At 42.6% G+C, this 22500-nt stretch overlaps 1 protein-coding gene across 1 annotated transcript in view; it reads right to left on the reverse strand.

Moving 5' to 3' along the window:
- LOC112222543 (receptor-type tyrosine-protein phosphatase mu-like) overlaps positions 1 to 22500 on the reverse strand; it is a 441501-nt gene that overhangs the window by 23370 nt on the left and 395631 nt on the right. Inside the window, exons 24-26 of the mRNA XM_042329181.1 lie at positions 15947 to 16101; positions 15172 to 15307; positions 9494 to 9643 (exon numbers count right to left, since the gene is read on the reverse strand). Coding sequence (XP_042185115.1) covers positions 9494 to 9643; positions 15172 to 15307; positions 15947 to 16101 — 441 coding nt within the window. The remainder of the gene's footprint in view (positions 1 to 9493; positions 9644 to 15171; positions 15308 to 15946; positions 16102 to 22500) is intronic.

A 22500-nucleotide genomic window follows, 5' to 3' on the forward strand; every position in this document is an offset into this window, starting at 1 on the left:
GTGGGTTACAGGGCGATACAGGGCGATACAGTGGGTTACAGTGGGTTACAGGGCGATACAGGGGGTTACAGGGCGATACAGTGGGTTACAGGGCGATACAGGGGTTACAGGGCGATACAGTGGGTTACAGGGCGATACAGTGGGTTACAGGGCGATACAGGGGTTACAGGGCGATACAGTGGGTTACAGGGCGATACAGGGGGTTACAGGGCGATACAGTGGGTTACAGGGTGATACAGTGGGTTACAGAGTGATACAGTGGGTTACAAGGCGATACAGTGGGTTACAGAGTGATACAGTGGGTTACAAGGCGATACAGTGGGTTACAGAGTGATACAGTGGGTTACAGTGGGTTACAGGGTGATACAGTGGGTTACAGGGTGATACAGTGGGTTACAAGGCGATACAGTGGGTTACAGAGTGATACAGTGGGTTACAGTGGGTTACAGGGTGATACAGTGGGTTACAGGGTGATACAGTGGGTTACAAGGCGATACAGTGGGTTACAGGGCGATACAGTGGGTTACAGTGGGTTACAGGGCGATACAGTGGGTTACAGGGCGATACAGGGTGATACAGTGGGTTACAGTGGGTTACAGGGCGATACAGGGGGTTACAGGGCGATACAGTGGGTTACAGGGCGATACAGGGGTTACAGGGCGATACAGTGGGTTACAGGGCGATACAGTGGGTTACAGGGTGATACTGTGGGTTACAGGGCGATACAGGGGTTACAGGGCGATACAGTGGGTTACAGGGCGATACAGGGGTTACAGGGCGATACAGTGGGTTACAGGGTGATACAGTGGGTTACAGGGCAATACAGTGGGTTACAGGGCGATACAGGGGTTACAGGGTGATACAGTGGGTTACAGGGTGATACAGTGGGTTACAGTGGGTTACAGTGGGTTACAGGGCAGATACAGTGGGTTACAGGGTGATACAGCTGGTTACAGGGCGATACAGTGGGTTACAGGGTGATACAGTGGGTTACATGGCGATACAGTGGGTTACAGGGGGTTACAGGGTTATACAGTGGGTTACAGAGTGATACAGTGGGTTACAGTGGGTTACAGGGTGATACAGTGGGTTACAGGGTGATACAGTGGGTTACATGGCGATACAGTGGGTTACAGGGTGATACAGTGGGTTACAGTGGGTTACAGGACGATACAGTGGGTTACAGGGTGATACAGTGGGTTATAGGGCGATACAGTGGGTTACAGGGCGATAGTGGGATACAGTGGATTACAGGATGACACAGTGGGTTACAGGGTGATACAGTGGGTTACAGTGCGATACAGGGGGTTACAGTGGGTCACAGCGGGTTACAGGTTTATACAGTGGGTCACAGTGGGTCACAGTGGGTTACAAGGCCAAATTACAGAGGAATAACTTTTTGAGGCTATTAAATCCTTTCCGCCTGGAAAAACCCCAGAGCTTGATGACATACCGGTAGAGGTATATTAAGTATTTTTTATATACTGAAAACTCCATTATTAGATTGTTTTAACTACTCCTTTAGAAATGGTAGTCTGTCAGGTACTCAGCAGGAAGGTCTGATTTCTCTATTATTAAAACAAGACGCAGATGGAAAATATTAAGACCCAGTCTATCTAAAAAACTGGAGACCCCTTTACACTTCAATGTTGTGATGCAAAAATACTATCGAAGTGCATAGCACTCTGAATTAAAAGTGTTTTACCAGGTATTGTTCATCCTGAGGTTTTTACATGGGCGATACATTGGAGATAATAACGACAACTACTAGAAGTAATAGAACATCATGAAACATCTAAGAAGCCAGGAATGTTATTTATAGCGGATTTTGAAAAGGCATTTGATAAAGTAAGACTGGATTTATTTATAAATGCCTGTATTTTTTCAATTTCAGTAATTCTCATATAAAATGGGTAAAAATAATGTATAGCAACCCCAGGTGTAAAATGGTAAATAACGGGTACTTCTCAGAGTTTTGAATTGTCAAGAGGAGTTAAACAAGGGTGTCCGCTGTCACCATATCTATTCGCTATGGCCATCGAAATGCTAGCTATTGAAATCAGATCCAATAACAACATTAGAGGACTAGAAATCCAAGGCTTAAAAACAAAGGTGTCCATGTGTGCCGATGACTCACGTTTTATATTAAGTCCGCAAGCTAGATCCCTGCAATGTCTCATTGAAGATCTAGATAACTTCTCTGGACTCTCTGGACTAAAACCTAATTATGATAAGTGTACAATATTACGTATTGGATCCTTAAAAAATACAACTTTTACATGACCCTGCAGTTTACCTATAAAATGGGATGATGGTGAAGTAGACATACTTGGTATTCATGTCACAAAAGATACAAATAAGCTCTCCACGATGAATTTCAATAGAAAATTTGTAAAATTAGACAAGATCCTGCAACCATGGAGAGGTAAATACCTGTCTATTTATGGAAAAATTGCCCTGATTAACTCCATAGTCATTTCTCAGTTTACTCACTTACTTAAAAAAAAAAGCACCTTTATTTAACCAGGTAGTCAAGTTGAGAACAAGTTCTCATTTACAATTGCGACCTGGCCAAGATAAAGCAAAGCAGTTCGACACATACAACAACACAGAGTTACACATGGAGTAAAACAAACATACAGTCAATAATACAGTAGAAACAAGTCTATATACGATGTGAGCAAATGAGGTGAGATAAGGGAGGTAAAGGCAAAAAAGGCCATGGTGGCAAAGTAAATACAATATAGCAAGTAAAACACTGGAATGGTAGATTTGCAGTGGAAGAATGTGCAAAGTAGAGATAAAAATAATGGCGTTGCCTGATGATTCGTTTTTCAAGTAATATGAGCAAAAAATATTTCTCTTTATCTGGGACGCTAAACCAGACAAAATAAAACCAGCCTATCTATGTAATGAATATAAGGTGGGTTGAGATTACTTAATATAAAAGCACTAAACCTCTCTAAAAGCTTCACTCATTCAAAAGTTTTATTTGAACCCTAAATGGTCCTCAAGTAGATTAATAAGAAAAGCTCATCCATTGTTTAAAAATGGCCTTTTTGCCTTTGTGCCGATTGCCATGTCTCATTTCAGATTGATTGAAAATGATACTTTTTCAAAGTATCTGTCTTTTTCAAACAAGCATTACAGAGCTGGCTGCAATTTAAATTTCATCCCCCTGAAAAGATAGAATGAAAAAAAAAAAAAAAGATAGAATGAATATTACAACACATATTATGGCTGAACTGAACTGTGCTGGTTGATAAAATACCTGTATTTATGGGAAAGATGTTTGAAAAGGGTATTTTGTTCTTAAATGATATTGTAAATTGTAATGGTAGAGTTATGTCCTTCATGGAGTTATCAGAATTGTACGGGAAGGTCTGCTCAATCCAAGAGTACAACCAATTGACAACAGCATCGCCCTAAAACTGGAGGAGGCAGGTGGCAGCAGGAGGAGGTAGGGAACTGGTCTGTCTGCCCAATATAAAGGATCAAAACTGGATGAGGCAGGTGGTAGCAGGAGGAGGTAGGGAAATAGTCCGTCTGCCCAATATAAAGGATAATAACTGGCAAAGGAATAAAAATAGCATAAATAGGAAAGTATACCAGTTTCATTTGAGGACCAGGATGTTGACAGCTGTGCCATACAGATTGTAACATAGTTGGGAGGAGATGTTTGATGTACTGATACCAGGGTACAGGGTGTCTGAGTTAATATATTAAACAACACAAGATTCAAGACTTCATGCTTTTCAGCTAAAATTATTATACAGAATTCTTGCCACCAACAAAATGTTGAATATTTGGGGCATAAAATCATCGAAGCTCTGCAGATTTTGTTGTGAGGATAAAGAATCAATAGACCATTTACTTTGGTATTGCCCTCAGGTAGCCTGTTTCTGGTCTCAGGTTCAGGAATGGCTGAAAATGCATAGCATTGATCTATAATTGACCCTAGAAATAGTACTGTTAGGAGATCTGGAGAGACCGGGTCAGTCAATTACTAATATACCAATACTCTCAGTAAAAGTATTGATCTTCAACACGCAATCTGTAGATTCTATTCGATAAGATATATTGAAATTGTGAGTTAAACATCGCAGCATAGTTGAAAGATATGTGTTGCGTAGAAATACGAAGTGGGTGGCCAGCAGAGATAGATGGGATAGACTGAGGGAAGCTGAGGGTTGGGATGGGATGGGCTGAGGGAAGCTGAGGGTTGGGATGGGATGGGCTGAGGGAAGCTGAGGGTTGGGATGGGATGGGCTGAGGGAAGCTGAGGGTTGGGATGGGATGGGCTGAGGGAAGCTGAGGGTTGGGATGGGATGGGCTTGAGGGAAGCTGAGGGTTGGGATGGGATGGGCTGAGCTGAGGGAAGCTGAGGGTTGGGATGGGATGAGCTGAGGGAAGCTGAGGGTTGGGATGGGATGGGCTGAGGAGGAAGCTGAGGGTTGGGATGGGATGGACTGAGGGTGGCCAGCAGAGATAGATGGGATGGGCTGAGAGAAGCTGAGGGATGGGATGGGATGGGCTGAGGGAAGCTGAGGGTTGGTATGTGGAATTGGAGACAAGTGGGAGTGGAGTTGCTGTGTGAGAGAGAGAATGATGGGATGGGCTGAGGGAAGCTGAGGGTTGGTATGTGGAATTGGAGACAAGTGGGAGTGGAGTTGCTGTGTGTGAGAGAGAATGATGGGATGGGCTGAGGGAAGCTGAGGGTTGGGATGGGATGGACTGAGGGAAGCTGAGGGATGGGATGGGATGGGCTGAGGGAAGCTGAGGGTTGGGATGGGATGGGCTGAGGGAAGCTGAGGGATGGGCTGAGGGAAGCTGAGGGTTGGGATGGGATGGGCTGAGGGAAGCTGAGGGTTGGGATGGGATGGACTGAGGGTGGCCAGCAGAGATAGATGGGATGGGCTGAGGGAAGCTGAGGGATGGGATGGGATGGGCTGAGGGAAGCTGAGGGTTGGTATTTGGAATTGGAGACAAGTGGGAGTGGAGTTGCTGTGTGAGAGAGAGAATGATGGGATGGGCTGAGGGAAGCTGAGGGTTGGTATGTGAAATTGGAGACAAGTGGGAGTGGAGTTGCTGTGTGTGAGAGAGAATGATGGAATGGGCTGAGGGAAGCTGAGGGTTGGGATGGAATGGACTGAGGGAAGCTGAGGGATGGGTGGGGATGGGCTGAGGGAAGCTGAGGGTTGGGATGGGATGGGCTGAGGGAAGCTGAGGGATGGGATGGGCTGAGGGAAGCTGAGGGTTGGGATGGGATGGGCTGAGGGAAGCTGAGGGTTGGGATGGGATGGACTGAGGGTGGCCAGCAGAGATAGATGGGATGGGCTGAGGGAAGCTGAGGGATGGGATGGGATGGGCTGAGGGAAGCTGAGGGTTGGTATGTGGAATTGGAGACAAGTGGGAGTGGAGTTGCTGTGTGTGAGAGAGAATGATGGGATGGGCTGAGGGAAGCTGAGGGATGGGATGGGATGGGCTGGGGAAGCTGAGGGTTGGTATGTGATGGGCTGGGGGTTGGGATGAGATGGGCTGGGGGTTGGGATGGGCTGAGGGAAGCTGAGGGTTGGTATGTGATGGGCTGGGGGTTGGGATGAGATGGGCTGGGGTTGGGATGGGCTGAGGGAAGCTGAGGGTTGGTATGTGGAATTGGAGACAAGTGGGAGTGGAGTTGCTGTGTGTGAGAGAGAGAATGATGCTCTCAAGATAAACGGAAACAAAAGTCAAAATAAAACATAATAAAAAGTACATTTGAATGACACCAAGTGGCTGTGTTTTTACAACTAAAGCCGGTTTGCCTGAGGCTGATGCCGTGCAGGTGTTTGGACACATATACACACACTCTCATTCAAATACACACATACAAGAACACACACATACATGTAATAGTGCCAGACCTGCACACAAACATATACAGTTGGCATTGCTGTTATGATTTCAGTTGTCCTTGTTGTCCTTTGTTTTAAATGTATTTATTATTATTATTATTATTTTTCCTTTGTTTTAAATGTATTATTTATTTACATTTTTTGTTTCTTATGTCGTTTCCTATTTTTCTCTTTAGTTCTCTTGGTTGTTGGTGCATTGGGGGTTCTTGGGGGTGGGGAATTAATTGCATTTTCTTTCCGGGGGCTCTGGGAGGGCTCTCGAATGGTTGAGGGACAGATATTGGGAAACTGTGGGGATCTTGGAGGGTTCTGGGTTTCACAAGATTGTGATCATGAAAAAGGAAACTATGACATATTTTATATCACTATCATGCACACGCACCCTCACACATAAGGATGGCTCTGCTGCAGGACGACTGATAAATGTTTGATAGTAGTAGTAGACACCCTCACACATAAGGATGGCTCTGCTGCAGGACGACTGATAAATGTTTGATAGTGGTAGTAGACACCCTCACACATAAGGATGGCTCTGCTGCAGGACGACTGATAAATGTTTGATAGTGGTAGTAGACACCCTCACACATAAGGATGGCTCTGCTGCAGGAAGACTGATAAATGTTTGATAGTAGTAGTAGACACCCTCACACATAAGGATGGCTCTGCTGCAGGACGACTGATACATGTTTGATAGTAGTAGTAGACACCCTCACACATAAGGATGGCTCTGTTGCAGGACGACTGATACATGTTTGATAGTAGTAGTAGACACCCTCACACATAAGGATGGCTCTGTTGCAGGAAGACTGATACATGTTTGATAGTAGTAGTAGACACCCTCACACATAAGGATGGCTCTGTTGCAGGACGACTGATACATGTTTGATAGTAGTAGTAGACACCCTCACACACAAGGATGGCTCTGTTGCAGGACGACTGATACATGTTTGATAGTAGTAGTAGACACCCTCACACATAAGGATGGCTCTGTTGCAGGACGACTGATACATGTTTGATAGTAGTAGTAGACACCCTCACACATAAGGATGGCTCTGTTGCAGGACACCCTGACTGATACATGTTTGATAGTAGTAGTAGACACCCTCACACATAAGGATGGCTCTGCTGCAGGGCGACTGATACATGTTTGATAGTAGTAGTAGACACCCTCACACATAAGGATGGCTCTGCTGCAGGACGACTGATACATGTTTGATAGTAGTAGTAGACACCCTCACACATAAGGATGGCTCTGCTGCAGGACGACTGATACATGTTTGATAGTAGTAGTAGACACCCTCACACATAAGGATGGCTCTGCTGCAGGACGACTGATACATGTTTGATAGTAGTAGTAGACACCCTCACACATAAGGATGGCTCTGCTGCAGGACGACTGATACATGTTTGATAGTAGTAGTAGACACCCTCACACATAAGGATGGCTCTGTTGCAGGACGACTGATACATGTTTGATAGTAGTAGTAGACACCCTCACACATAAGGACGGCTCTGCTGCAGGACGACTGATACATGTTTGATAGTAGTAGTAGACACCCTCACACACAAGGATGGCTCTGCTGCAGGACGACTGATACATGTTTGATAGTAGTAGTAGACACCCTCACACATAAGGATGGCTCTGTTGCAGGGCGACTGATACATGTTTGATAGTAGTAGTAGACACCCTCACACATAAGGATGGCTCTGTTGCAGGGCGACTGATACATGTTTGATAGTAGTAGTAGACACCCTCACACATAAGGATGGCTCTGTTGCAGGACGACTGATACATGTTTGATAGTAGTAGTAGACACCCTCACACACAAGGATGGCTCTGTTGCAGGGCGACTGATACATGTTTGATAGTGGTAGTAGACACCCTCACACACAAGGATGGCTCTGCTGCAGGACGACTGATACATGTTTGATAGTGTCTTGATGCTGTAGTGTTTGATAGTGTCTTGATGCTGTAGTGTTTGATAGTGTCTTGATGCTGTAGTGTTTGATAGTGTCTTGATGCTGTAGTGTTTGATAGTGTCTTGATGCTGTAGTGTTTGATAGTGTCTTGATGCTGTAGTGTTTGATAGTGTCTTGATGCTGTAGTGTTTGATAGTGTCTTGATGCTGTAGTGTTTGATAGTGTCTTGATGCTGTAGTGTTTGATAGTGTCTTGATGCTGTAGTGTTTGATAGTGTCTTGATGCTGTAGTGTTTGATAGTGTCTTGATGCTGTAGTGTTTGATAGTGTCTTGATGCTGTAGTGTTTGATAGTGTCTTGATGCTGTAGTGTTTGATAGTGTCTTGATGCTGTAGTGTTTGATAGTGTCTTGATGCTGTAGTGTTTGATAGTGTCTTGATGCTGTAGTGTTTGATAGTGTCTTGATGCTGTAGTGTTTGATAGTGTCTTGATGCTGTAGTGTTTGATAGTGTCTTGATGCTGTAGTGTTTGATAGGGTCTTGATGCTGTAGTGTTTGATAGTGTCTTGATGCTGTAGTGTTTGATAGTGTCTTGATGCTGTAGTGTTTGTCCTTCGTGTTCTAATACTTTAATGTTACCCCTTCCTTGTGTTTTTTGTAATAAATCATCAGAGGAGACTGCGTGAATCAGACTGTCATGGTTGAATTGATTAAAGAAACCACTACTAAAGGACACCAATAAGAAGAGACTTGCTTTGGCCAAAAAACACGAGCAATGGACATTAGACAGGTGGAAATCTGTCCTTTAGTCTGATGAGTCCAAATTTGAGATTTTTGGATCCAACCGCCGTGTCTTTGTGAGACACAGAGTAGGTGAACGGATGATCTCCGCATGTGTGGTTCCCACCGTGAAGCATGGAGGAGGAGGTGTGATGGTGTGGGGGTGCTTTGCTGGTGACACCGTCTGTGATTTAATTAGAATTCAAGGGACACCTAACCAATATGGCTACCACAACATTCTGCAGCAATATGCCATCCCATCTGGTTTGCGCTTAGTGGGACTATCATTTGTTTTTCAACAGGACAATGACCCAAAACATACCTCCAGGCTGTGTCAGGGCTATTTGACCAAGGAGGAGAGTGATGGAGTGGTACATCAGATGACCTGGCCTCCTCAATCACCTGACCTCAACCCAATTGAGATGGCTTGGGATGAGTTGGACCGCAGAGTGAAGGAAAAGCAGCCAACAAGTCGGGGAAGCAAAATACCTTATATAGACCGGTGTGTGGCTTTTCAAATCGTGTCCAATCAATTGAATTTACCACAGATGGACTCCAGTCAAGTTGTAGAAACATCTCAAGGATGATCAATGGAAACACGATGCACCTGAGATCAATTTCATGTCCCAAACCAAAGGGTCTGAATTACTTACGTAAATACGTTTTTTTTTTTAAATACATTTTTTTATAAATGAGCAAAAATGTATTACAACCTGTTTTCACTTTTGTCATTATGGGATATTGTGTGTAGATTGATGATAATTATTATTATTTTTAAATCAATTTTAGAATAAGGCTGTGAAGTAAGAAAATGTGGAAAAATGCACTGTAAATGTGTCTGTGTAGGACACTCGACTTGCTGGCCTAAATGAGGAAGGATCACAATGGAACACATTCTCACCCGGAACTCCTCTTTGATCTGGGAGGAGTTGGTCTGGGGGTCCAATCGGTTCATTTCATAGTAGACCGAGCGCAGCTGATTGGCTGGAATGGTGGTGTCACCACAAAGACACGCCTCCAAGATGGCGTCGTGGATGAAGACATATTGCTCCTGGAAAAAGCATAAAGATGGACACAACGGGACAATATCAAACAACAGACAATCAGCACACAGAAAGAGATGGAAATTACCAGAAAGTTAGAATGGAAAATCAAACATGTACTTTAATAGGGTCTATATAATAGGGTCTATAAAATAGGGTCTATATAATAGGGTCTATATAATAGGGCCAATATAATAGGGTCTATAAAATAGGGTCTATATAATAGGGTCTATATAATAGGGTCTATATAATAGGGTCTATATAATAGGGTCTATAAAATAGGGTCTATATAATAGGGTCTATATAATAGGGCCAATATAATAGGGTCTATAAAATAGGGTCTATATAATAGGGTCTATATAATAGGGTCTATATAATAGGGTCTATATAATAGGGCCTATATAATAGGGTCAATATAATAGGGTCTATATAATAGGGTCTATATAATAGGGTCAATATAATAGGGCCTATATAATAGGGTCTATATAATAGGGTCTATATAATAGGGTCTATATAATAGGGTCAATATAATAGGGTCAATATAATAGGGTCTATAAAATAGGGTCTATATAATAGGGTCTATATAATAGGGCCAATATAATAGGGCCTATATAATAGGGTCTATATAATAGGGTCTATAAAATAGGGTCTATAAAATAGGGTCTATATAATAGGGTCTATATAATAGGGCCAATATAATAGGGTCTATAAAATAGGGTCTATAAAATAGGGTCTATATAATAGGGTCTATATAATAGGGCCAATATAATAGGGCCTATATAATAGGGTCTATATAATAGGGTCTATAAAATAGGGTCTATAAAATAGGGTCTATATAATAGGGTCTATATAATAGGGCCAATATAATAGGGTCTATATAATAGGGCCTATAAAAGAGGGCCAATAGAATAGGGCCAATATAATAGGGCCAATATAATAGGGTCTATATAATAGGGCCTTTATAATAGGGCCTATATAATAGGGCCAATATAATAGGGTCTATTTTATTTATTTTATCTTTATTTAACTAGGCAAGTCAGTTAAGAACAAATTCTTATTTTCAATGACAGCCTAGGAACAGTGCCTGTTCAGAGGCAGAACCTTGTCAACTAGGGGGTTTGAACTTGCAACCTTCCGGTTACTAGTCCAACGCTCTAACCACTAGGCTACACTGCCACCCCTATATAATAGGGTCTATATACTATGGTCTATATAATAGGGCCTTTATAATCGGGCCTATATAATAGGGTCTATATAATAGGGCCTATATAATATGGTCTATATAATAGGGCCTATATAATAGGGTATATATAATATGGTCTATATAATAGGGCCTTTATAATAGGGCCTTTATAATAGGGCCTATATAATAGGGTCTATATAATATGGTCTATATAATATGGTCTATATAATATGGTCTATATAATAGGGTCTATATAATAGGGTCTATATAATAGGGTATATAATAGGGCCAATAGAATAGGGCCAATATAATAGGGTCTATATAATAGGGTCTATTTTATTTATTTTATCTTTATTTAACTAGGCAAGTCAGTTAAGAACAAATTCTTATTTTCAATGACAGCCTAGGAACAGTGCCTGTTCAGAGGCAGAACCTTGTCAACTAGGGGGTTTGAACTTGCAACCTTCCGGTTACTAGTCCAACGCTCTAACCACTAGGCTACACTGCCGCCCCTATATAATAGGGTCTATATAATAGGGCCAATATAATAGGGTCTATATACTATGGTCTATATAATAGGGCCTTTATAATCGGGCCTATATAATAGGGTCTATATAATAGGGCCTATATAATATGGTCTATATAATAGGGCCTATATAATAGGGTATATATAATATGGTCTATATAATAGGGCCTTTATAATAGGGCCTTTATAATAGGGCCTATATAATAGGGTCTATATAATATGGTCTATATAATATGGTCTATATAATATGGTCTATATAATAGGGTCTATATAATAGGGCCTATATAATAGGGCCTATATAATAGGGTATATATAATAGGGCCTTGATAATAGGGTCTATATAATAGGGCCTATATAATAAGGTCTATATAATAGGGTCTATATAATAGGGTCTATATAATAGGGCCTATATAATATGGTCTATATAATAGGGCCTATATAATAGGGTATATATAATATGGTCTATATAATAGGGTCTATATAATAGGGCCTATATAATAGGGTATATATAATAGGGCCTATATAATAGGGCCTATATAATAGGGCCTATATAATAGGGTCTATATAATAGGGCCTATATAATAGGGTCTAAATTGAGACCGATAAATGAATCTAAAAAATAAGCACAATCCCCTGTTCACCTTAAAGTAACGGAGAACAGAGCAGAAGGGCATAACAGGTTCACTCCAATCCCCACCACTCACCGACCCAGCGCAGCCAACCAACCCCCCTCCCTCTCTTCCCTCCCCCCCCTTCCTTCCCCCACATCCACACACCCAGCCGGGTAGACGGCCACAGCTTAAGGCTTGACGTAAACCAGTTGTGATGTGACATTTTAGATGAACGGTCCGCTGTCACTTCGGGACCAATACCTACGACAGTGAGGTCACTGATTAATAGACGCGACACGTGACACGATGATGTCATCTAACGAACAGCCAGGAGGTGTTTTAGAACCTCGTTAGTGAGCCTGAGTGTTCTATTCCAAACTTTAACCTTAAAGACGGAATCCGCTGCAGTAGGGAGAAATAGAGCCACAGGCCGGTCACCACCACCACCCCCACCACCCCTACCACCACCACCACCACCCCCACCACCCCTACCACCACCACCACCACCCCTACCACCACCACCACCACCCCTACCACCACCACCACCACCACCCCTGCCACCACCACCCCACCACCCCTACCATCCCTACCACCACCACCACCACCCCAACCACCACCACCCCTACCACCACTACCACCCCTACCACCACCACCACCACCCCCACCACCCCTACCACCCCCACCACCCCTACCACCACCACCACCCCCAACACCACCACCCCCACCACCCCCACCAGCCCTACCACCACCCCTACAACCACCACCACCACCCCCACCACCCCTACCATCACCACCACCACCACCACCCCTACCACTACCACCACCACCCCTACCACCACCACCCCTACCACCACCACCACCACCCCTACCACCACCACCCCTACCACCACCACCACCACCCCTACCACCACCACCACCCCTACCGCTACCACCACCACCACCACCCCTACCACCACCACCACCACCACCACCCTACCACCACCACCACCACCACCACCACCCCTACCACCACCACCACCACCACCACCACCCCTACCACCACCACCCCTACCACCACCACCACCACCACCCCTACCACCACCACCACCCCTACCACCACCACCACCCCTACCACCACCACCACCCCTACCACCACCACCACCACCACCCCTACCACCATCACCACCCCTACCACCACCACCCCTACCACCACCCCACCCCTATCCTACACCACCCCCACCCCACCCCTACACCACCCCCACCCCACCCCTACGCTACACCAACCCCAACCCTCCCTACCCTACACCACCCCACCCCACCGCAACCCTACCCTACACCACCCCACCCCAACCCTACACTACACCTCCCCTCCCCCACCCTACACCACCCCCACCCCATCCCTACCCTACACCACCCCACCCCTACCTTACACCACCCACACCCCACCCCTATCCCCACCCCTACCTCCACCCCACCCTACACCACCCCACCCCAACCCTACACTACACCTCCCCACCCCCACCCTACACCACCCCCACCCCACCCCTACCCTACACCACCCACAGCCCACCCCTATCCCTATCCCAACCCCTACCTCCACCCCACCCTACACCACCCCACCCCTACCTTACACCACCCCAACCCAACCCTACCCTACACCACCCCCACCCCACCCCCACCCTACACCACCCACACCCCACCCCTATCCCCACCCCACCCTACACCAACCCTACCTCCACTCCTATACTACACCACCCCACCCCTACCTTACACCACCCCCACCCACCCCCACCCTACACCACCCACACCCCACCCCTATCCCCACCACCACCCCTACCACCACCACCACCACCACCCCTACCACCACCACCACCCCTACCACCACCACCACCCCTACCACCCCTACCACCACCACCACCCCTACCACCACCACCCCTACCACCACCCCACCCCTATCCTACACCACCCCCACCCCACCCCTACCCTACACCACCCACAACCCACCCCTTCCCCACCCCACACCACCCCCACCCCTACCCCCACCCCTACCTCCACCCCTACCCTACACCACCCCACCCCACCCCTACCCTATACCACCCCACCCCTACAACACCCCCACACCTACCCTACACCACCCACACCCCTACAACACCCCCACACCTACCCTACACCACCCACACCCCACCCCTATCCCCACCCCTACCTCCACCCCACCCTACACCACCCCCACCCCTACCCCATTCTACCCCTAACCTAACCCCACCCTACCACCCCCCCACCTCAGTCAGTCACTCATTTGTTCTCCAGTTGCTGAAGTACCAATCGGCCCGTCGTCGTCTATGAAACATTTGCCCGTTAAATCCAATGACGCCTGTGATTTAAAAGGAATCAGGGTGAAATGATGCATTCAGCCCCACTATGGATGACTCCAGATGGTGTCTGTTCACACCGAGTCCTTCAGCAGAAACCCAACACAATTCTACCCTGGTATGTAAAGTTAGAAGATGGTGCCTGGATGTTGTCCCCCCCCCAACCTCATCATTGAGCTAAAAACCTGCTCGTTTTTTCAAGCCAGTAAAAATATTGTATTACCCTTCGTATTGTCTTACATGTGCCTGCCTGCACCCCCTTGTCCAGTCTGTGTATTCTACTCTATAGATGATGATGTCATAGATGAGTACCCAGAGACATAATCGTAGTCGGGGAATGATGATGCCATGTGTTGAACCAGATGAGGACTGTTTAACTGTCGTTGACACCCCCTCTATCGCCTCTCTGTGTACGGTGAACATTTATCCTGTTGTCTAGTCACTTTATCCTTACCTCTATGTAAAGATCTATTACCTAAATGACCTGGTACCCCCTGCACGTGGACTCGGGTACTGGTACCCCCTGTATATAGCCAAGTTATTGTTACTCATTGTGGATTTATTCCTCCTGTGGTTGTTGGACCCGTCAGTAAGCATTACACTGTTAGTCTACAACGGTTGTTTTCGAACCACCATTTTATTTGAGGTGACGAGACTTTCAAGGGGGGTCGTGGCATTACCCAGATGTGTGACCTGCATTACTACTGTAAATGAGGGAAACAACCAGAGTGGGGCTTGAACCACCAACTCCGTGCTTGTGGGGCAGGGGGTACTAGCACCTGGGCCTCTTGGCAGAGACAGTCTGTCAGTACGGTACCTCTGTCTGTCAGTCTGTCTGTCTGTCTGTCTGTACTGTACTGTACTGTACCTCAGTCTGCACCATGTTGACTCTCCTGGAGCGCAGCTCTCTGACACAGTTATAGATGTCCACCACGCCCTCTCTCTCTGCCATGTCCAGCATGATGTCGATCACTATGAAACAGCCCGTTCGGCCTGCCCCCGCGCTATAGAGACAGAGACACAGACAGAGAGACACAGAGAGACACAGAGAGAGAGAGAGAGAGAGAGAGAGGGAGAGAGCGACAGAGAGACAAAGAAAGAGAAAGTGACAGAGACAGAGAGAGAGACAGAGAGAGAGAGCGACACAGAGACAAAGAGAGCAACAGAGACACAGAGAGAGAGAGAGACAGAGAGAGAGAGAGACACAGAGACACAGAGACACGGAGACACACACACAGAGAGAGAGAGAGAGAGAGAGAGACACACATAGAGAGCAACAGAGAGATACAGAGAGAGGTGAGTAATGTTTACTGTTCAGTTTTGATTGTTTATTTCACTTTTGTTCATTATCTATTTCACTTGCTTTGGCAATGTTAACATATGTTCCCCATGCCAATAAAGCTCTTTGAATTGAATTGAAAAAATGTATAGACAGAGAGAAGGATAGCGAGAGAGAGAGACACATAGAGGGATAGAGAGCTGCGAGACACACATTTAAAATACTGTATGCAAATGTATAATTGCCAGTAATACTCTCCACGACAGCTTAAGTTTCGCATTCAGGTTTAGAAGAATTAGATATCAGGTTGTCAGGGCAAGAGCCCTAGGCCCCAGAGAGAGACAGAGAGGGGGTAGAATCATACCTGCAGTGGATGACCATGGGCCCAGCGTTGCTGAGTGTCTTGGCCTTGACCCTACGTACAAAGCCCAGGAGGCCAGTAGCGTGGTAGGGCACCCCGTGGTCCGGCCACCCTGTGAAGTGGAACTGACGGATCTCGCGGATCTCATGGGCTCCTCTCTGGAGGAGGACAGGAGGCAAGAGAAAAACAGACGGTCAAAGACAGACACAAAATACACTGTTCATAAATCAATTTCCAGGTGTCCTCGAGGACTGGAACTCCTGCAGCACGTGTTTGAGTAGCATTAGCGTCTTCACCCAGCTCTTTCTCGATTACATCTTCTGTTTGCTTAGCATGGCCTGCTTCCTCTAGTCCTGAGAGAGGATAATGTTTGTAAGAGGTATTCAAACAAGAGTGTCTCTGTGGCCCGAGAAAATCTAGTCTATTTAACATCCCCACTCGCAAACGAAATGTTCAACATAAAAGCTTCAAGTAGTTTGTTAGTGTGGATATGGGAACAGAGCTGTAGTAATGGTAATGTATCCGTAGTAATGTAGCAGTAATGGTAATGTATCCGTAGTAATGTAGCAGTAATGGTAATGTATTAGTGATAATGTAGTAGTAATGGTACGGCATCAGTAGTAATGTAGTGGTACTGGTAATGTATTAGTAGGAATGTAGCAGTAATGGTAATGTATTAGTGATAATGTAGTAGTAATGGTACTGCATCAGTAGTAATGTAGTGGTACTGGTAATGTATTAGTAGGAATGTAGCAGTAATGGTAATGTATTAGTGATAATGTAGTAGTAATGGTACTGCATCAGTAGTAATGTAGTGGTACTGGTAATGTATTAGTAGGAATGTAGCAGTAATGGTAATGTATTAGTGATAATGTAGTAGTAATGGTACTGCATCATTAGTAATGTAGTGGTACTGGTAATGTATTAGTAGGACTGTAGCAGTAATGGTAATGTATTAGTGATAATGTAGTAGTAATGGTACTGCATCAGTAGTAATGTGGTGATAATGGTAATGTATTAGTAGTAATGTAGAAGTAATGGTAATGTATTTGTAGCAATGCAGTAGTAATGGTAATGCATTTGTAGCAATGCAGCAGTGCTGATAATGTATCAGTTGTAATGTAGTAGTAATGGTAATGTAGTGGTAATGGTAATGTATTAGTAGTAATGTAGTAGCAATGGTAATGTATTAGTAGAAATGTTGTAGTAATGGCAATGTATTAGTAGTAATGTAGTAGTACTGGCTATGTATTAGTAGTAATGTAGTAGCAGTAGTAGTAATGGTAGTAGTATTGTAGTAGTATTAACATTGTAGTAATAATAATGTAGTAATGTAGTGATGTAGCAATGTAGTAGCAGTAGCAGTAATGCAGTAGAAATAATGTAGTAGTAGTAGTTATGTAGTAATGTAGTAGTATTAACATAGTAGCAATGTAGTAGTAGTAATCTAGTGATGTAGTAGTAGCAATGTAGTGATGTAGCAATGTAGTCATAGTAGTAATGCAGTAGTAATGTAGTAATATAGTAGTAGTAGTAATAATGTAGTAGGAATGTATTAGTATAGTTGTTGTTGTAGTATTGCAGTAATGTAGTAGTAGTAGTAATGTAGTAGTAGTAGTGTAATAATAGCAGTAAAATATATAATGTAGTAGTAGTAATGTAGAGGTAGCAGTAGTGTAGTAGTAATAGCAATGTAGTAGTAATGTAGTAGTAGTAGTAGTAGTACTGTAGTAGTATTAACAGTAGTAATGTAGCAGTAATGTAGTAGTTTTAACATAGTAGTAATGTAGTAATATTAGTAGCAGTAATGTAGAGGTATTAACATAGTAGTGATATAGTAATGTAGTAGTAATATAGTAGTAGTGGCAGTAGTAGTAATGTAGTAGTATTATCATAGCAGTAATGTTGTAATGTAGTAGTATTAACATTGTAGTAGTGTAGTAGTAGTAGTAATAGTAGTAATGTAGAAGTAGTGTAGTTGTAGTAGTAGTAATGTAGAAGTAGTGTAGTGGTAGTAGTTGTCCTAATGTAGAAGTAGTGCAGTTGTAGTAGTAGTAGTAGTAGTAGTAGTAGTAGTAGTAGTAGTAATGTAGTAGTCGTGTAGTAGTAGTAGTAGTAGTAGTAATGTAGAAGTAGTGTAGTAGTAGTAATAGTAATGTAGTAGTAGTATTAGTAGTGTGTTAGTAGTAATGTGGTAGTAGTAGTAGTAGTAGTAGTAGTAGTAGTAGTAGTAGTAGTAGTAGTAATGTAGTAGTAATGTAGTGGTCGTGCAGTAGTAGTAGTAGTTGTAATGTAGTAGTCGTGTAGTAGTAGTAGTAGTAGTAGTAGTAATGTAGAAGTAGTGTAGTAGTAGTAATAGTAATGTAGTAGTAGTATTAGTAGTGTGTTAGTAGTAATGTGGTAGTAGTAGTAGTAGTAGTAGTGTTAATGTGGTAGTGATGTAATAATGTAGTAGTTTTAACACAGTAGTAACGTAGTCGTGGCCAAAAGTTTTGAGAATGACACAAATATTAATTTCCACAAAGTTTGCTGCTTCAATGTCTTTAGATATTTTTGTCAGATGTTACTATGGAATACTGAAGTATAATTACAAGCATTTCATAAGTGTCAAAGGCTTTTATTGACAATTACATGAAGTTGATGCAAAGAGTCAATATTTGCAGTGTTGACCCTTCTTTTTCAAGACCTCTGCAATCCGCCCTGGCATGCTGTCAATTAACTTCTGGGCCACATCCTGACTGATGGCAGCCCATTCTTGCATAATCAATGCTTGGAGTTTGTCAGAATTTGTGTTTTTTTTTGTCCACCTGCCTCTTGAGGATTGACGACAAGTTCTCAATGGGATTAAGGTCTGGGGAGTTTCCTGACCATGGACCCAAAATATTGATGTTTTGTTCCCGAGCCACTTAGTTATCACTTTTGCCTTATGACAAGGTGCTCCATCATGCTGGAAAAGGCATTGTTCGTCACCAAACTGTTCCTGGATGGTTGGGAGAAGTTGCTCTCGGGGGATGTGTTGGTACCATTCTTTATTCATGGCTGTGTTCTTAGGAAAAATTGTGAGTGAGCCCAGTCCCTTGGCTGAGAAACAACCCCACACATGGTCTCAGGATGCTTTACTGTTGGCATGACACAGGACTGATGGTAGCGCTCACCTTGTCTTCTCTGGACAAGCTTTTTTCTGGATGCCCCAAACAATCGGAAAGGGGATTCAGGGGGGAGGGGACTTTGCAATTAAGAGGGACTTTGCAATTAATTGCAATTCATCTGATCACTCTTCATAACATTCTGGAGTATAGCAAATTTCCATCATACAAACTGAGGTAGCACACTTGAAAAATTTATATTTGTGTCATTCTCAAAACTTTTGGCCATGACTGTAGTAGTAGTAGTAATATAGAATTATTAGCATAGTAGTAATGTAGGAGTATTAACAAAGTTTTAATGTAGTGGTAGTAGTAATATAGTAGTATTAACATAGTAGCAATGTAGTAGCAATATAGTAGTGTTAACGTAGTAGTAATGTAGTAGTAGTGTAGAAGGGGTAGTAGTAGTAATGTAGCAGTAGTGTAGTAGTAGTAGCAGTAGTAATGTATAAGTAGTGTAGTAGTAGTAGTAATGTAGAGGTAGTGTAGTAGTAGTAGTAGTAATGTAGACGTAGTGTAGTAGTAATGTAGAAGTAGTGTAGTAGTAGTAATGTAGACGTAGTGTAGTAGTAGTAGTAGTAATGTAGAAGTAGTGTAGTAGTAGTAATGTAGAAGTAGTGTAGTAGTAGTAGTAGTAATGTAGAGGTAGTGTAGTAGTAGTAGTAGTAGTAATGTAGAGGTAGTGTAGTAGTAGTAGTAGTAATGTAGAAGTAGTGTAGTAGTAGTAGTAATGTAGAAGTAGTGTAGTAGTAGTAGTAATGTAGAAGTAGTGTAGTAGTAGTAGTAATGTAGAAGTAGTGTAGTAGTAGTAGTAATATAAACGTAGTGTGGTAGTAGTAGTAATGTAGAAGTAGTGTAGTAGTAGTAATGCAGAAGTAGTGTAGTAGTAGTAGCAGTAGTAATGTAGCAGTAGTGTAGTAGTAGTAGTAATGCAGAAGTAGTGTAGTAGTAGTAGTAGTAATGTAGCAGTAGTGTAGTAGAAGTAATAGTAGCAGTAGTAGTAGTAGTAGTAATATAGAAGTAGTAGTAGAAGTAGTAGTAGTAGTAGTAATATAGAATTATTAGCATAGTAGTAATGTAGGAGTATTAACAAAGTTTTAATGTAGTGGTAGTAGTAATATAGTAGTATTAACATAGTAGCAATGTAGTAGCAATATAGTAGTGTTAACGTAGTAGTAATGTAGTAGTAGTGTAGAAGGGGTAGTAGTAGTAATGTAGCAGTAGTGTAGTAGTAGTAGCAGTAGTAATGTATAAGTAGTGTAGTAGTAGTAGTAATGTAGAGGTAGTGTAGTAGTAGTAGTAGTAATGTAGACGTAGTGTAGTAGTAATGTAGAAGTAGTGTAGTAGTAGTAATGTAGAAGTAGTGTAGTAGTAGTAGTAGTAATGTAGAGGTAGTGTAGTAGTAGTAGTAGTAGTAATGTAGAGGTAGTGTAGTAGTAGTAGTAGTAATGTAGAGGTAGTGTAGTAGTAGTAGTAGTAGTAATGTAGAGGTAGTGTAGTAGTAGTAGTAGTAATGTAGAAGTAGTGTAGTAGTAGTAGTAATGTAGAAGTAGTGTAGTAGTAGTAGTAATGTAGAAGTAGTGTAGTAGTAGTAGTAATGTAGAAGTAGTGTAGTAGTAGTAGTAATATAAACGTAGTGTGGTAGTAGTAGTAATGTAGAAGTAGTGTAGTAGTAGTAATGCAGAAGTAGTGTAGTAGTAGTAGCAGTAGTAATGTAGCAGTAGTGTAGTAGTAGTAGTAATGCAGAAGTAGTGTAGTAGTAGTAGTAGTAATGTAGCAGTAGTGTAGTAGAAGTAATAGTAGCAGTAGTAGTAGTAGTAGTAATATAGAAGTAGTGTATTAGTAGTAATGTAGAATTAGTGTAGTAGTAGTAGTAGTAGTAATGCAGAGGTAGTGTAGTAGTAGTAATGTAGCAGTAGTGTAGTAGAAGTAGTAGTAGTAGTAGTAGTAGTAGTAGTAGTAGTAGTAATGCAGAAGTAGTGTAGTAGTAGTAGTAGTAGTAATGTAGAATTAGTGTAGTAGTAGTAATGTAGAGGTAGTGTAGTATTAGTAGTAATGTAGGAGTAGTGTAGTAGTAGTAGTAATGTAGAGGTTGTGTAGTATTAGTAGTAGTAGTAGTAATGTAGAGGTAGTGTAGTAGTAGTAGTAGTAGTAATGTAGAAGTAGTGTAGTAGTAGTAGTAGTAGTAATGTAGAGGTAGTGTAGTAGTAGTAGTAGTAATGTAGAGGTAGTGTAGTAGTAGTAGTAGTAGTAATGTAGAGGTAGTGTAGTAGTAGTAGTAGTAGTAATGTAGAGGTAGTGTAGTAGTAGTAGTAGTAATGTAGAGGTAGTGTAGTAGTAGTAGTAGTAGTAATGTAGAGGTAGTGTAGTAGTAGTAGTAGTAGTAATGTAGAGGTAGTAGTAGTCGTAGTAGTAGTAATGTAGAGGTAGTGTAATAATATTAGTAGTAATGTAGAGGTAGTGTAGTAGTAGTATTAGTAGTAATGTAGAAGTAGTGTAGTAGTAGTAGTAGTAGTAATGTAGCAGTAGTGTAGTAGTAGTAGTAGTGGTAGTGTAGAGGTAGTGTAATAATAGTAGTAGTAATGTAGAGGTAGTAGTAGTAGTAGTAATGTAGAGATAGTGTAGTAGTAGTAGTAATGTAGAGGTAGTAGTAGTAGTAGTAGTAGTAGAAGTAATGTAAGGTAGTGTAATAATATTAGTAGTAATGTAGAGTTAGTGTAGTAGTAGTAGTAGTAATGTAGAAGTAGTGTAGTAGTAGTAGTAGTAATGTAGCAGTAGTGTAGTAGTAGTAGTAGTAGTGGTAATGTAGAGGTAGTGTAATAATATTAGTAGTAATGTAGAGGTAGTGTAGTAGTAGTAGTAGTAGTAATGTAGAAGTAGTGTAGTAGTAGTAGTAGTAGTAATGTAGCAGTAGTGTAGTAGTAGTAGTAGTGGTAATGTAGAGGTAGTGTAGTAGTAGTAGTAGTAGTAATGTAGCAGTAGTGTAGTAGTAGTAGTAGTAGTAGTAATGTAGGGGTAGTGTAGTAGTAGTAGTAGTAGTAGTAATGTAGAGGTAGTGTAATAATATTAGTAGTAATGTAGAGGTAGTGTAGTAGTAGTAGTAGTAGTAGTAATGTAGAAGTAGTGTAGTAGTAGTAGTAGTAGTAATGTAGCAGTAGTGTAGTAGTAGTAGTAGTAATGTATAGGTAGTGTAGTAGTAGTAGTAGTAGTAATGTAGAGGTAGTGTAGTAGTAGTAGTAATGTAGAGGTAGTGTAATAATATTAGTAGTAATGTAGAGGTAGTGTAGTAGTAGTAGTAATGTAGAGGTAGTGTAATAATATTAGTAGTAATGTAGAGGTAGTGTAGTAGTAGTAGTAATGTAGTACTAGTCATCCTAAACCAGGTACTTGTCATCTGTCTGGACCACTGCA

Source organism: Oncorhynchus tshawytscha, linkage group LG10, assembly GCF_018296145.1.
Source record: "Oncorhynchus tshawytscha isolate Ot180627B linkage group LG10, Otsh_v2.0, whole genome shotgun sequence".
In the NCBI taxonomy this organism is placed as follows: Eukaryota; Metazoa; Chordata; class Actinopteri; order Salmoniformes; family Salmonidae; genus Oncorhynchus; species Oncorhynchus tshawytscha.